General features: G+C 49.8%; 1 protein-coding gene across 5 annotated transcripts in view; it reads left to right on the top strand.

Moving 5' to 3' along the window:
* Positions 1–15,055, top strand: part of CCBE1 (collagen and calcium binding EGF domains 1) — a 286,575-nt gene that overhangs the window by 252,089 nt on the left and 19,431 nt on the right. For all 5 annotated transcript variants that reach the window (XR_010933002.1, XM_067698924.1, XM_067698925.1 and 2 more), the window contains 2 exons: positions 2,283–2,435; positions 12,220–12,323. Coding sequence is in view for 4 of the 5 variants with exons in the window: in XM_067698924.1 (XP_067555025.1) it covers positions 2,283–2,435; positions 12,220–12,323 (257 nt within the window). In the remaining variant the exon portion in view is untranslated. The remainder of the gene's footprint in view (positions 1–2,282; positions 2,436–12,219; positions 12,324–15,055) is intronic.

Here is a 15,055-nt window from a genome sequence, read left to right on the forward strand (position 1 = left end):
TGGGTCCTGAGGATGTGCCAGATTCTGATGATTCTTTGGAACATTCTTCATCAGTGGGGACCAGCTCTCAGGAGCCTCTTGGATGCCTCCCCTTACATCCTGATACTTGTTGGATGGAGTTGGGTTGGTACTATTCTAGGGGTCACTACCTTTCACCATGATTATTAAAACAAACGATGACCAAGGGATTCTTCAGGGAGTGGGTACCAGTCAGATCCTAATTGGCAGTGAGATATAAGAGCAGGAGAAGGGGAATATTACCAAGTGAAAACTAGAATAAGGTGAAACAGAATGTAAGGGGGCAGAAATGTGAAAATGCAGGAAGAACGAAACAAGAATAAGCCTCCTCTCAGAAGATGACCTGGAAGAGAGACTGGGAAAGAGGAGGTGTCTGTATGGCAGACAGGCTGGAAATGACTCAGAGGGAGCTGACACCAGCCCCCGGGGCACAGCTGAGCAAAGCCAGCATCATCCATCGCCACCAGCTTGCTCCCTCCCCCCTCACTCACTAGGCTTCCCAGCCCTGCACTCCTTGGGTTCTGAGGCAGGTTTATGGTCGTTGGACCCTGGAACTGCTTGTATCAAAGTGTGGTCAGTGCATGTCTAAACTGTCTCAGAAACATCTGGGCTTATGGCTTAAAAAAAAAAAAAAGGTTCCTGGCCTCCCCTCGAGACTCTGAGGGTGGATGCAGAAATCTGCATATGCACAGATGCACAGTGCAGTTTGAGGATGAGCTCAAAGATGAACTTAGGAGACTGCAGAGGCATCTGGATAGAAAATAAAGCAGCTGTGATGAGCAGCCCCCTTCTCTGTCCCAGGGGGGCTCTGGAGAGCACCACTTAAGAGAGGTTCTAGGTGTTAGCTCTCCTGGTTTCTCCCCAGTGGCCCCTGGCATGGCGCCCCCCACTGAACAGGAATGGAATTGAGACCACCAAGCAAACGGAGGGGGACCCGTGGGCTCTCCTGCAGAGAGCACCATAAACCCTTGTGTACCACGATCCGAGGTCCCAGGTGCCAGGGCTCTGATTTCAGTTGCGGTAGCTCTGGTACCCATTTCTTTTCTTTGGGAGGCTTGGGGACCAGCAACACTAGCAGTCTGTTAAGAGTCCCACTTGTTTCTCTCTCCTTTCAACCTTGTCCTTCCCCCTGTGGACAGTAGAGGCAGCCTTGCCCTTAGGTTGAAGGCAGGGGCACGTGGACAGACGTAGTCAGCCTGGGGAATTGCAGAGGAGGCAGCAGCTGTGACAGCTTAGCTTACGGGTGACGTAGTATGAACTGCCAGGGAACATCCAGATGACCACATGCCCCTCGTGGGCACACAGGCCTGCCGGGGTGGGTCCCAGGCAGCTTGTCCAGGGAGTGGCTGGGACGTTGTCGGCATCCTGGAGCGCAAGGTTGGGCTCCGTCCGCTGGCCACATGTGCACAGTCTGGGGCTGTGTGTCCTGGCCGCCACCCAGTATCTTCAGCCAGTGAGCAGGAAATGGGTTTGGGCCTCCTTCTCTTGCCCTGCTGGGAAATGGCTTTGTTTCCACCCGTTCAGTAGGGGGGCAAGTCTGTGATGTGCGCAGTTCACGTGGACTTTCTCTGGTTACTTGTTTGATGGTGTCGTGGCTCATTTCCACCACTCAGGAGGGGTCTGTTTGGGTCATGGATGGGGCTGAAATTTCCTGGGGAAAACGCTCTCCGTTAGACCCATTATGACTATTTTCTTTTATCAGAAGTGCCTTTTCCCAGGTATCATCACGTCTCCTAACTGAGAAGGAGCCGTTCCTAGTGGCCTTGGGTCACCACCATGCTGTTAGGAACCACTGGTTGTAAAGGGAACATAAAAACCCTCGGCACACTAGGGTCTTTGCAGGAAATCATTTCTACGATAGTCGTTTTCCAAAATGTGTTGCCATCTGTTATCTCATTTCCTCTTCCAGGGAGCCCTGCAGAAGTATTTAGGGCAGGCTCCACTGCCATGTTCTATAGTGAGAACTTCGGAGGCTAGCAGTACCTGCACCAAGCCACGAGAATTGGTGGCGGCAAAGCCACAACCAGGAACCCCATCACTGATCAGTTTGTAACCATGGTGACACTGCCTGAAGTGCTCTTGTCACGCATGGCCCACATCTTTAGCTTCCTGCTTTGTTCCAGGCTTCAGTGACAGAGGTCTGGCAGAGTGTCCTTTGCAGACATTAACAGAAGGGCCAAGCCTAAGGTCGCTTGGAAGTGATTGTGTTGGAAGTGATCTCTCTGAAACTGTCTTAGCGTTCTCTGCGTTTGGTTCAAACCCAGATATCGACGAGTGCGCCACCAGCAGCGAGACGCTGTGCGCGCACATCTGCGTCAACACCTTGGGCAGCTACCGCTGTGAGTGCCGGGAGGGCTACGTCCAGGAGGATGATGGGAGGACGTGCACCAAGGGAGACAAATACCCCAACGACACTGGTGAGTAGGGCAAGTAAAATTATCCCCCTAATTGGAGGGAGGGAGGGGAGGGATGGGCAGGCAGGCACTTGGAAACCCAGTAGGCTTCCTCAGGAAGCAATGGGCAGGAAGGGGCTTTTGTGTGAATGGTAGGTGGGATCTGGGTAAGAGAAAGGTAGAAGGTCAAACCCCTAGAGAACTAGTGAAAGAGCTGCCTGCTAGCAGCAAGGCGTGCGGCTGGTTTTGTGCTGGGAGCTCTGCACCAAGCACGGAGGTGTGGTGTGCTCATGGACAGATCGGTGGAACTTAGTTACGAACTGAGATCAAACGAGGAGGAGCAGAGATGAGGCCAGAAACACTGGGTTCTCTCAAGGAAAAAAAAAGGGGGGGCTGAATAGAAACATGAAACACTTCTGTGTAACGCAGCAATCCATATCAGCGCTACTGAAAGTATAGTCTGTGGCCCCGTGCCTGCCTGTGAGCTGTTATTTGGTTCATGTTCAGGTTAAAAAAAAACAGAAGTTGAGAGTGTTGAGAAGCACTTTGCAGTCGTTCATTTTTATTGTATTTAGCAAGCCCAGTCCACCCTGACGTGGAGGACTTTTAAATGCTGGCCTTTCTTTGCAGAGTTTGAGAAGCTGCTTTATGTTATTTTGACCAGATTCCACCAAGATGTCTGATCACTTAGGGATGTGATCAGCTGGAACGTTGGGTCATTGCCTTATTTAAGTGTGGAGGGGAGGGAGGGAGGAAGGAAAGGGCATTCCTGAATCTCCAACCCTTGTAGGCCAGGAAGCTGCCGAGCTCAGAGTTCAGCTCTGACTCCTCGGGAGGGGAAAGTGGCAGGAACGCTGTCGTCTGCTGGGAGAGGTTAGCTGGGCCTGGGCCATCTCTGGGTGGTGAGGTGCTCCCAGGGCAAATCATCTCTACCAAGAAATGCAGGGGAATGGAAGGACCAGAAGTGCTGGGCGCTCAAGAGGTCGCGGTTCTCCCGTGTAACCTGAGATTCACAAAAGGGTGGAAGGCCGTTGCCATCAGCTGAGGACAGCAAGCAGCTGGGGACCAGCTGTCTCACATGGAAAAACTACAAAGCAAATCCTGAAGAGCAAGCGGGTTGAGTCATGAGGAAGCCACCATGCATTAGAAGTAACGCGAAAGGTCTGCTTGCAGTCAGCTCCGGCTTGGGCAGCTTGGGGTCGTTGGAATGACTCAGAGAGCTTAGTGTGACACTCTTTAAAGCCTGAAGCATGTGGGACCTGGGCGCCCAGAGGTGCTTAAAGGCAGGGGTAATCAGTCTTTGGGGCATTTTTCAGACATTTTCAAAACATTTTTTCAGACCACATTTTAATTATTACTCAGAATTAAAATCACTTCACTTTTGTCCCATGGTGGAGAAGGTTTGGGGGAGGGGGATGTGTAACTTACCTCTTAGATTATGTCCTTCGTGGAAAGGAAGAATCTCACTGAAAAATGAGGTGCAGATTTTTAGCCGCTGATATATTAGTGATGGGCTGACTTGAGAGTTAGCAAGGAGAAAGCAGCTTTCTAATTTTTCATTTTGGAATTGGATTTCCAGCTGTGCTCCAAGCCAGGGAGCCCGTGGGCTTGGGCCGAGGGGTCCTCAACCTCGTAACCCTGTTGTGTCTTTGCCTTATATTTCTATTCAGGTGAAATCCCGTTTACCTGGGCGTGAAGGGCAGCCTTGAGCAACCCAATCTAGAGGAAACCACAGAGGTGGCAGCAACAACTGCTGAGTATCAGGATGGGGTTAGACGGTAGGGATCTCTAAATTGTAGGAAGCGGGCCACTTGTGAGCACTTCCCACCTGGTGGGGTAGAGTGGTCTGCTCAGAGACCCAACCTTAACTAGCAGAGACCACAGGAGTCGGATGGAATTTCCAGAGCCTAGGGGAAGATTTTATACACTGAATCTACTTGTTCTTTGGTCTCAGGTGGCCTCTACCTCTTGCACTAATTCCTAGTGTTCCCAGCCTCATCCCTCTGAAGTCACCCTGCTTACTGTGTGGTACCCCAGGAATGGGTCTGAGCCAGAGGCAGTGACAAGGTAGGGCCTTGGTGGGACATGCTCACCCCCTGCCTCGCTCTTGGGCAGTGTGGACCCAGAAAGGAGCCCAGCCCAAGGGCCAGGGCATGGGAAGGTCCCACTGAAGCTTTGATATTAGCAGTCTCTTGTGCTGAGTCGGTCCTGGGACCACACTCCTCTGTTTCCTTTCCTGAGAGATGAATTGTACTTCTTTAAAAAATGTCCAAACACACAAAATTTTCAGTATAAGAGGTCAAGAATTTAAGTGATAACCATTTTGACTTCTAAGGCTAAGAATTCAGTAAAAAAATCTGAGCATACTTAATTATTAATTGGTTTTGTACCTTCTGTACTATTACTGTCATTTAAAGACATATTTTATCAACCATTTATTACAGCATTTCCCCATGTTGTCATCTATAGGACTTTGGGGTCCTGGGAGGTGTTAATTAGCCTTTCTTTGTTTGAAAGGTTCTGTGTTCAGGTGTTCAGGGGAGAATGCATTAGAGCACCAGCTTCTGCAGGGATTCATACTGTGAGTGCGTTGAAAGCTCTGAGGTTGCCATTAAAAGATGTTCATTTTGATGAAACCTGCACTTCCCAAAATTATTTTCTGAAGAAACACTTATAAGCATCTCACAGATGATGGTGTCCTGAAAAAAAAAAAAACAGTTTGGAAAGTTCTAACTTATTAGCATCAAAGAGCTGAGCCCTGGGGCCCAAAGTCGGTAAGTCATCTGGTCGACTTTCAGGCGAGGATGTTGTCATCGCCAGAGGAAGGAGCCAAAGCCAGAGGCGGGGATCTGTTGGCTGTCGGCTACAGAGCATCTAATGAGTGAAAACAGGCCATTCTGCCCTCCGGAGAGAGAGTTTGTTCCTGCTTACAGTGATTTAAATGGGCAATGTCCTTCTGTTTAATCAGTAAGAACGTCTAGTGGTTATAAGGCTGGGCTTTCTTGTAACACCACAACTCACTTAGTTTGGGATTTTTTTGGGGTGGGGGTGGGGGGGTGCCGTGCTGCGAGGCATGCGGGACCTTAGTTCCCCCCACTGGGGATGGAACCCACGGCCCCTGCAGTGGAAGCGTGGAGTCTTCACCACCGGACCGCCAGGGAAGTCCCCACATAGTTTTAAAAACTGAAACAGTCCCACTGTTTCTATTGTATCCCAAGTGCCGCGCCCGCAGCAGCAGCATTCTAGAATTTCTCAGTATTTAATTTTCAGTGACTGGTCTCTCCTGAATTCACCACACAGGCACAGAGGACTCACGTTTGGTTTTAGTGTTTTATTAAGAAAAACATTCCAACACCGGTAACCAAGGGCGTCGGGGGGTTAGGGACCGAGGGGAGTAATTCGTACCCATAATTAAAATTATGGGAAAGGACAGGCACGTTCTATGCCTTGAACGTTAGAATCAGTACTTAAGTGATGGGCCCCTGAGAAGATGGGGGGCTGGTTTTGATGATTCGGGCAACAAAAGCAAGCGTCCTGGATTCGTCTCTGCAGCAGCTGTGATGCAACGGAAAGTTCCTTGGCTTGGAAGGTAGGAGAGCTGGTAACCAGAGAGCCGCTTCAGTATCTACCAGCTGGGTGTCACTGGGCAGCTCTCCGGATCTGTTTCCTCCTCTGTAGACACAAAGGTGTTGGATTAGGTGAGCTCTAAAGACCCTTTTCCCATCACAAATCTTTTTCACAATTTGGTGTGATTTAGCATCAGCAAAAGTGGCCGAAGCCCTACCAGCCCCGCGAGTCCCCGTGCAGTTTTCGTTTCTTTGTCCTTTATCTAGGCGAGTGTCAGGACTTGAAGGCATGCCCAGCTCAGCACCTTCTAAACTGAGAACTTTCCCTACAGTATCTAAAAGATGAATAATTAACATCCAGATATTCAGCTCAACAGTAAGGAGAGTTAGGGGCTGGAGCAGCCCTGCATCTGGAACATCAGAGGCAGCCACGCAGTTTCATCCGTTTTAGATTAATTAATAAGCCCAGTATTTCATCACAGTCATTTTTTTCAAGAAGAGATAATGATGATGGAGTACAAGCACACGTGATCTAAATCCCCCTCCCCTCCCTTTTTTTTTTTTTTTTTTAAAAAACTTTGCATTGACTGGTGTCTGTAACCTTCCAGTCAGGAATTTTAAATCGAACACAATGTCAGTTCATTCAGGAAGTGAGTGGACAGCAGCAGGGCTGGCCTCAGAACGGCCTCTGCCTGTGGAAAGGTGGTCATGTGCCCACGGGCGTGGGGACACAAGCCGTCTGGCTAATGGGCGGGAAGGGCACTCTCCATCACTTCCATTTTTTTTGTCTTTGCAAATGTATGTCTGGAGCCAGTGTAGGCACCCCAGGGCGTATGTAGCACTGACGCGGAGACAAATTAAGGATGTGTTGGCTCCGTAGTAATTAGCTTTCTGGTCTCTGTTTTTCAACTTTTGTTTCTTTTCTGATAAAGTGACCTTGACCCCCAACATCAGTTATTTCAGGGAAGGCCAGGTGTTTCATGTAACTTTCAAGCTCCACTAATCCATAGATCAGCCGTTGTCAACCTGGGGAGCTTTAAAAAGGCAGACAGCGTTCCCTTGTTGTGACCCCCAGATGGGTGGCATGCGGCATGGTTGGCAAGAATTTTAAACCCTCACCCCCGCCACTGTCCCTAGTGGTGGTAATGTGCCACCAGGGCTGAGCACTACCGCCAGGGCACAGATGTGCACGATCAACTTTTAAAACCAAATGTGCTTGGTGACTGCCCATATGAAATACGTCGAGAACATTCTTTAGTTTTCCTAAGTTGGTTAAATATTACTAAGATGGCATCTCAGGAATTCTGTTTCTAACGCTTATGAGGCATAGCCTGCTCAACGTCAGTAAAAATTAGAGCTACGCGACCCCCTGTGGCTAGTCAATAATATTGCACCTCTAAAATCTGAACGAGTTGGAGCAGAATGTTAAGCGATGCCTCACTTAACATGGTCATACTTAGAGACACCACATCATGAGTGGAGAGGACAGAGAACATGCCAAGTCAGAGATGTCTACCCAGATTTCTAAACGAATTATTCATGTAGCCTATTCAAGATTGTTTTAGCTCCACGTTTGATGTTACTGTATCCTGTACCGCAGCAGGCTAGATGAACCCCAATTCAGAATAGACGACATGTGCCAGGTCTGCACACACAATTATTTGTCTTCAAACTCTCTGGAACTTCTTTCCAGAGGATGGTGCAGAGAGCCCTCCCCCCATGTGTAATTTTGTAGGGAACTTAATAAGCAGCGATACCAACCATGACGATGATATTAACATTTATGGGGCACCTGCCGCCTGCCAGGCGCTGCTCTGCGAACCTCCAGGGGTTATTTCCTTCATCCCTCACAGCAACCACAGGTGACGGGGTCATTGTCGTTCTACCGTTCAAGGAACGGGCAGTCACAGAAGCTGTGACTTCCAACCTGCAGGGCACGAAGTGGCAGCCTCAGGGTTCGAATCCTGATCACCTGACTCCACCGGAGCCTGTGGTCCTTACTCTGTTCCTCTGTGTGCACGGGAGCTTCCAAAGGCTTTTGGACAAAGTTACCCTTGTTCTCTGTGTTTTGATAATTCTGCAAAGGGACAGGAAACAGGCCAGGGATTTTCAGGTGAGAGGTTGCTCAACAGAGCTGCTTCCCTGGAGCGGTGTTTGTTGAACTTGCACGTGCTTCAGAGTCACTTGGAGGCTTTGATAGAACGATGCACCAGGCCCCCTTCCTGAGATTTTGGATTTCTGAGAACGGATACCCAGAGGCTGGCACTGCCGCTGCTCGTCCAGTGACCACATGGAGAATTACTGCCCTGGAGCCCACCTGGCAGACAGCTCTCCAGTGTCCTGAGCAGAACCCCCAATAGCGGGCTCACTGCGCCCCAACAGTGCCAGATGCGGACCCTGTAAGTGCTCGTCCACTGCACGCAGCATTCCGGGAAACCTAAAGCAAATTACTGTCCTCCTCTGCCTCTCACTTTCCTTGTCTCTAAAGGAGGCTGAACTAAAGATGTATCAATTCTAACATTCCATGATCTAAATGAAATAGAGTCTAGAACCTGGTAAAGAGGTTATTATCCTGAAAATATCAGGTTGCCCTATTCATCCCAACACATGGTAAGTTGAGCTGCGTATACAAAAGTACCAACGGACAGATGGGCTTTTAACTCTTGTTCACGCTGGCCTGGCTCTGCCAGCAGGGCTGGTTCCTTAAAAGGAAGGCCCGTCTCAAATCACTGAACAGGTATCCTCGTTTATTTTACATTCTCAATGCCTCCCATGGGGCCTGGTGAATAGCAGATGCTCCATGATGGCTAAGAGGGAGAGAGGGATGGATGGATGAATGGGTGGATGGACAGATACATGGATGAGAGAGATAAGTGGCTGGGGAGATGGGATGGATGAGATTGGTAGGCGGGTTATGAGATGGGATTGCATATACTGGCCAGTAGATGGCATGGAATGAAAGAATGCTAGGTTGGGACAGACGGATGTCACCCAGCTGTCCTTAAACCTAACAAACCTAGAGCTGGGGTTATCTACATATGCAGGAGTCCACCGTTGTCTATCATCAGTACAACCAAAGTTGGGTAAAGCTTCAGTCCTTTACCACCAAGTGGATTCTTGCATGGAAGTTCCCTTGTGTCACTCTTATGTTGGAGACCAATCGAAATAACTCTTGTTCTCCTCAGATGTGTTCAAGCTCCCTAGGCAAGTGGGGTTGTAAATGGTACATTAAATGGGGATAAAGAGCCTAAAGGAAATTGCCTGATTTGTAGGAAAGGCATTGGGCTCAGATTCAGGAAACTTGATTCTAAACCCACAGCAGTTAATAACTCCCGGACGTCACGGAACCTCAGTTTTCCCTCATTCTGTCGTTTGTGTTAATCCCAGAATCCTTGAAGAATCCTTTTATCAGGCAAAGAGAATTCAAAGGGCTTGGTGGGCCTGAAGACTGCCAGGCACCCTCTCCCATTTACTAGAACCCAACCTTGTGCCAAGGATTTCACAGGCATCACCCCCATATAATCATCGCAATAGCCCTGTGTCTTAGGTTTTACTGTTCCAGTGTTATGGTTGAGGAAATTGGGTCTCATAGAGGTTAGATAACTTGCTTGAGGTCTCTGAGCTAGTTAGTGACAGAGCTGGGATACGCACCCCTCGCACTGTGACCCTGGAGGCCATGCCCTTCAATTGCATTTCACCGTCTCCAAGCGAAGACCTTTCTCGTAACCCAGCTTGTTGTGACACAGCTACGGTGTGAATGGAAACAATCCCCCATGGCTTCTGGTTGAGCGTGGTGGAAGGTGGGCAGAGGCCGGGGAGGTGGGGAAGCTCCTGGTGGGACAGAATTAGCCTAGAAGATGGGGATCAACAAGGCACCCCTGTTAGGTTATACACACACATGGAAGGATTTAAAAAGAGGCAGCCTCTTTCCCGGAGGTTCAAGTGCTTTTCCCAGTCACACGCTGACAACCTAAGCTACAGTCTGTATATTCGGGAATCGCGGTGTTGCTTATGGCAACGCAACCAGACAGCACTGCTTCGCCCACCTCAGCCTGCTGGCTTGAGAAGCGTGTTCCTAGCATGTGCGCACACCAGGCCTCAGGCCTCCCACCGGCTGCGGGGAGGGCTAGGGCCAGTGGGCCCCCTACCACCACCCCATGCTGCAGGGAAGGAGTCTGAGATCTCCACTGCCAGGTTGCCCCTGGGTGCCCTCACCTCCCAAAGAGCAGAAATACCGGTCACCGTGTAGACCACCAGGCAGGCACAGACCCCCTTGGAGAGGCAGCTGGGGCTGCATGAGGAGGGATCACCTGAGCGTGAGGCTCTCCCGATGCCCACTTCCTCCTCCCATGTCCCCGTGCCCTAGGCCTGCCATAACCACCGTGCCACCATCTGGGTAGCTTAAAGGACAGAGGTGTGAGGCTACGTGTCTGAGATCAAGGTGTCAGCGGGGTTGCCGCCTTCCGAGGACTGAAGGAGAACGTTCCAGGCCTCTCCTCCAGCGCCTGCTGTTTCGCCAACAATTCTTTGTCATTCCTTTGCTCCTGCTGCCTCACCCTGACCTCCACCTGCATCTTCACATGGTTTCTCCCTGCTGTGTCCAGATTTCTCTTTTTTATAAGAACATCAGTCATATTGGATTACGGGCCCACCCTACAGCAGTATGACTTCAGCTTAACTAATTACATCTGCAGGACCCCTGTTTCCAAATGAGGCCACATTCTGAGGCGCTGAAGGGTTAGGACTTCATCACGTGCACTTGGTTGGGGAGCGGGGGGGACACAGTTCACCCTGTAATGTTCCATTTCGCTAACTGAGCATCCCCTGTGTGAGGTACCAAGAAGCAGCTCCAGTTCCTGGGCAGCCCCCGCTGTGGCACATGCACGAGAAGCTCCTCTATAGGGAAGCCCGGGATCCCCACCATCTGAGTAGGCTGCGTGGTAAAGGCTGCCTGACTTCAGAGGACAGGGCTGTCTCTGTGTATGGGGAGGGGGGTCTCAGGCAACCCGCGAATTGGGTCTTGGTAGCTCATAGGAATCCACAAGTGGAGACGGCAGAGAAGGCTTCCCAGAAGAGAGGACGGGAAGAAGAAAAGCACGTGGGCCCTGGAACTTACCTGGCGGTCCAGTGGGTTCGACCCCTGGTCGGCAAGCTAAAGTCCCCCATGCCGTGCAGCACGGTCCCCCCCAAAAAAAAGCACGTGGGCCCAGAAGCAGAAGAAATGACCTGGAGAGACATGTCACTTGACTGTCCCTAGCTACTTTCCAGATCCTAGTGTTATACGTGTCACGCCGACAGGACACCTGGCCCAACACCAAAGTGCTTCAAAGGTAGGAGAGTTGACACTTGCCTGGGTGTCAGACTGTCCTGCCGCCACCCTGACCAAAACTGTCACCTTCCCCCTGTCACTTCCTCTGGGCCCATATCGCACAGCTACCATCTTTTACAGAGGCCTATGGGAGTCTGCACCTGCCCTTCTGTAGCAAATGACCTCAGGTGTCTAGTGTCCCCAGCACAGGCTTGTGTGGCCTGTTCAGGTGCCAGTAGGATGAGGGCTATGTGGATACTGGGTCGTGTCACCATTTAACTCACCCATTCCTTAGAGAAATATGATTTTACACAAAGCCCACGGAGCTCCTGATGCGCCACAAGGTTGCACTGGGACCCTGCCCTGTGCCTGTCCCATTATGGCCCTGGATGGGCATGTCCAAGGTGCCTGGAGCATCTTCCATCTGGCTTTACATCTCCTCGGAGGTCAGTGCCCAGCCCCGGTCTGTGACCCTGCCTGGCCTGGCCGTGCTCCCTTTGAACAGCTGGATTATCAGAGGTGATAAAAACCAGCTTCGTGAGCCCTGCACCCGAGTCCCATTGCCTGGGCTTGGGGGATAATTTACGGCGTGTGAACGTTGGCCCTTGGAGGGGAGTGTAAGTCATGTCAGGTTGATAGAGCCTGCCTCATGGTAAAAGGGCCACTGTTGACTTTTTCACAATGAAAGAGGAAGGTGCTAGGTTGCCTAAGTGGAAACAGCTGAGCCCAGAGTGTAGCGGGGGAGCCCCTCCCCGTGTCCCCGCTGCCCCGGGCATGCTGTCAGCGACTCAAGAACTGTAAAATCGCCAGCCCACATCCCTTGCACGTTTCAGTATCAACCAGTCCGCCTGGAACTGCCCTTCTTGACACGGTCTCCCTGGGTCTGGATGTCCCCCAGCCTCCCAGGCAGACCCCAGCCCATCTTCTCTCTCAGGGCACGATGAGAAGGTGGAGAACGCGGTGAGAGCCGGCACCTGCTGTGCCACGTGCAAGGAGTTTCACCAGATGAAGCAGACGGTGCTGCAGCTGAAGCAGAAGGTACGTGCCGGGCGTGTTAGAAACGGTCGCGTAAGATGAAAGGAAGGCCTGGTGGAGGCAAAGTGGAGGAACATCTGAAAACAATAAGAAAATGTCATCCACAGCCTCACTGGGTATTCTCTGAGCTTGCTGCCAACTAGGTTTGGCCTGGGACGCTTCGCCCACCCACCTTTGGAGCTCATTATCTATAGCTCAACAGAACAATGAAGGCAGGGGATTGACCAGGTGACTAGTAAAATAGACCACTAGGTAAGGGGCACGTGGTGAAGCAGAGGGTGAGGAACGACTAGTGTGACTTTTAGGGACATGAACATCCAGACACGTGGCCCTTACACAGTTCTAACTAGAATACGGTAGAATCATTTACCGACGTTTTATCAACGGAGAACATCTTCTCTATAAACGTTCATCACTGGCGATGCATTTCTGTAGCAGCTTTATTTTTCACATTTAAAAGTTACGACCTGTGCTTTCTGGGCTCCACACACCTCAGAAAGCAGCTGCTCAGATACCCGGTGTCACCAAGGGTGAGGACTGACTCTCTTTGTCAGGCTCCCACGCATGCCTGACAGCATCATATTTCTGGTAACATTGCTGTGCCGTGAGTAATGCCCCTGGGATGCGCTTAGTGCCCTGAAAGCTTAAGCAACTGTCCAGTGCCCGGGTCAATGGTGTTTATCATACCTGAGGTCAGTGAATTCACCAGTCTGTCGGCAACTCAGAAACTGCTCTTACGCTTGTAAAACGTAAACTTGCTGGTTTGTTTGTTTCATTGCTTCCCCTCAAGGCTCTTAGTACATCAAAGAGGTGTATCTAATCTGTTTAACTTTGACATCTAGTTATTGTAAAGGGCGGCAGGGTAAGATTAGACAGTATTGCTTTTCACGTGTTCAACAAACATGCAGGCAGCCCCTAATGAGATCCACAGCTTCCAGTGGAACAGGCAGGTCAGTAGGCTGAGAAGATAAATGGCTCTGCGGGCCTTTGGTACGTTGGTGGTGAAGATCTAGCAACTTTAGCAGAGGCATATATGTGTATGATGTACAGATTCCAAATAGCTTGTGATCCAATAGAGAGACCAGGCAGAAAACCTTGCAAGTATATCATATAAATTCAGAGTTATCAGTAATACATCCCACACAGATATCCTCATGTTGGACTTGGATTGATATTAGTATTTACTGAGCGAGTCTGAAAAAGCGTTCGTGGAAGAAGTTTGCATTTCATGGGCCAGAGGATTCGGGCCTGGGCGAGGCAGCTGATGAAGTCTCAAGGCCTAAGGCTACCCTCTGTTTTCTTCTCTGAGAGTCAGTAATCCAAGAGCTATGGGGAAGCTCCTTCCAGCCTGAATGTTCTTTAGGGTCAGTGACGCTAAGTCTCACTAGTTGAGAAATTCAGTTGCTAATTCAACATCTGGCTTTCCCTTAACCTCCCCGCAGTGTTTTACAATCCATGAAAGAAGAAATGTTACGAAGAAGTTGAAAATTTTATGTTACCCTTAAAGCCCTTGCGGCAGAGCTACACACAGATCCAATAATACTTGTTAGTACTCCAGTAACTGTCCTGCACTGGGGTTGGCCTGGAATGGATCCACCTTAGACCGATTTCTCCTACAAGTGCGTTGTGTCAAGTCTGAGCTAAAGCTGGCATTGAAGGAACGTCACAAGAAACAACGCATTTTTAAAGGCGCCTAGTAGAACATGTCACATTCTGCAGTTGATAAAGCCGTTTTATATCCAGGACCCCATTTAATTCTCACCGTGATGCCGATATTGGCAGAGAGGAGCGGTGTCAGCCCAAGACGCAGGCCAGACCCTAAACCCCAGGTCTCCTCACTGCTGCTCCTGTGCTGGTGTGGGGCTTGTCCGTTGATTTTTAACTTCCTCTCACTACTGCTGATGCCATCTGTTCTGTTCAAAAAAGAACATGGGACAGCTGCCCAAATAAACATTGGCTCAGAAGTAGGTTACCGGGTGTCCTGGACCGTGGCCAGCCCCATAGTATTAAACGGTATGCAGACATGTTGAACAACACCATGAGTGTACAGTCAGCAAAATCCCAACCGTGTGAAACTCTACAGGGCCAATGCCCTGTGTTCTTCAGTGGATAGATTCTAAGAAAAGTGGAGCAGCGACCTGCAGGTTAAAAGCAGCTTAAAAGACGTATTGTTTTTTCAAGTGGGCAAGACTAGACCATAGTGTCTGGTCCTGCACAGTTGGGTTTGATAAATTATTTTTTTAAAACACAGGAAGTGATTAAAGTCAGAATAGTAGTTACTTTGCGGGGAGGGAGGGAGAAGGCTGTGATTGGGTCAAAGCATGTAGACAAAGTTCTGATTTTTTTTTTTTGGCTGCACTGCATGTGGGATCTTAGTTCCCCCACCAGGGATCGAACCTACGCCCCCTGCAGTGGAAGCGCAGAGTCTTAACCACTGGACCACCAGGGAAGTCCCTGACAAATTTCTGATTTTTGACTTAGGTGTTCAATAAAAGGGTGTTTGCCTTATAATAATTTGCTAAGATAGAGATTTGTTTTGTGGGGTTTCCAGATTCTGTGCCTTTATTTTCCAGTGAAAAAGTTTTTTTGAAATGATGTGCAGATCCCAGTGCCTTCACCTCTACAATTTCTTCTGGGTTTTGGGAAGGAAGAAAACAAACAGGTGATTTAGCTAAAAAGAGAGTTCGGGGTATAGATAAAATACCCATCATTTGACTTGCAGAGAGGGGTCTCTG

Source organism: Pseudorca crassidens, chromosome 12 (assembly GCF_039906515.1).
Source record: "Pseudorca crassidens isolate mPseCra1 chromosome 12, mPseCra1.hap1, whole genome shotgun sequence".
NCBI classification, from domain to species: domain Eukaryota; kingdom Metazoa; phylum Chordata; class Mammalia; order Artiodactyla; family Delphinidae; genus Pseudorca; species Pseudorca crassidens.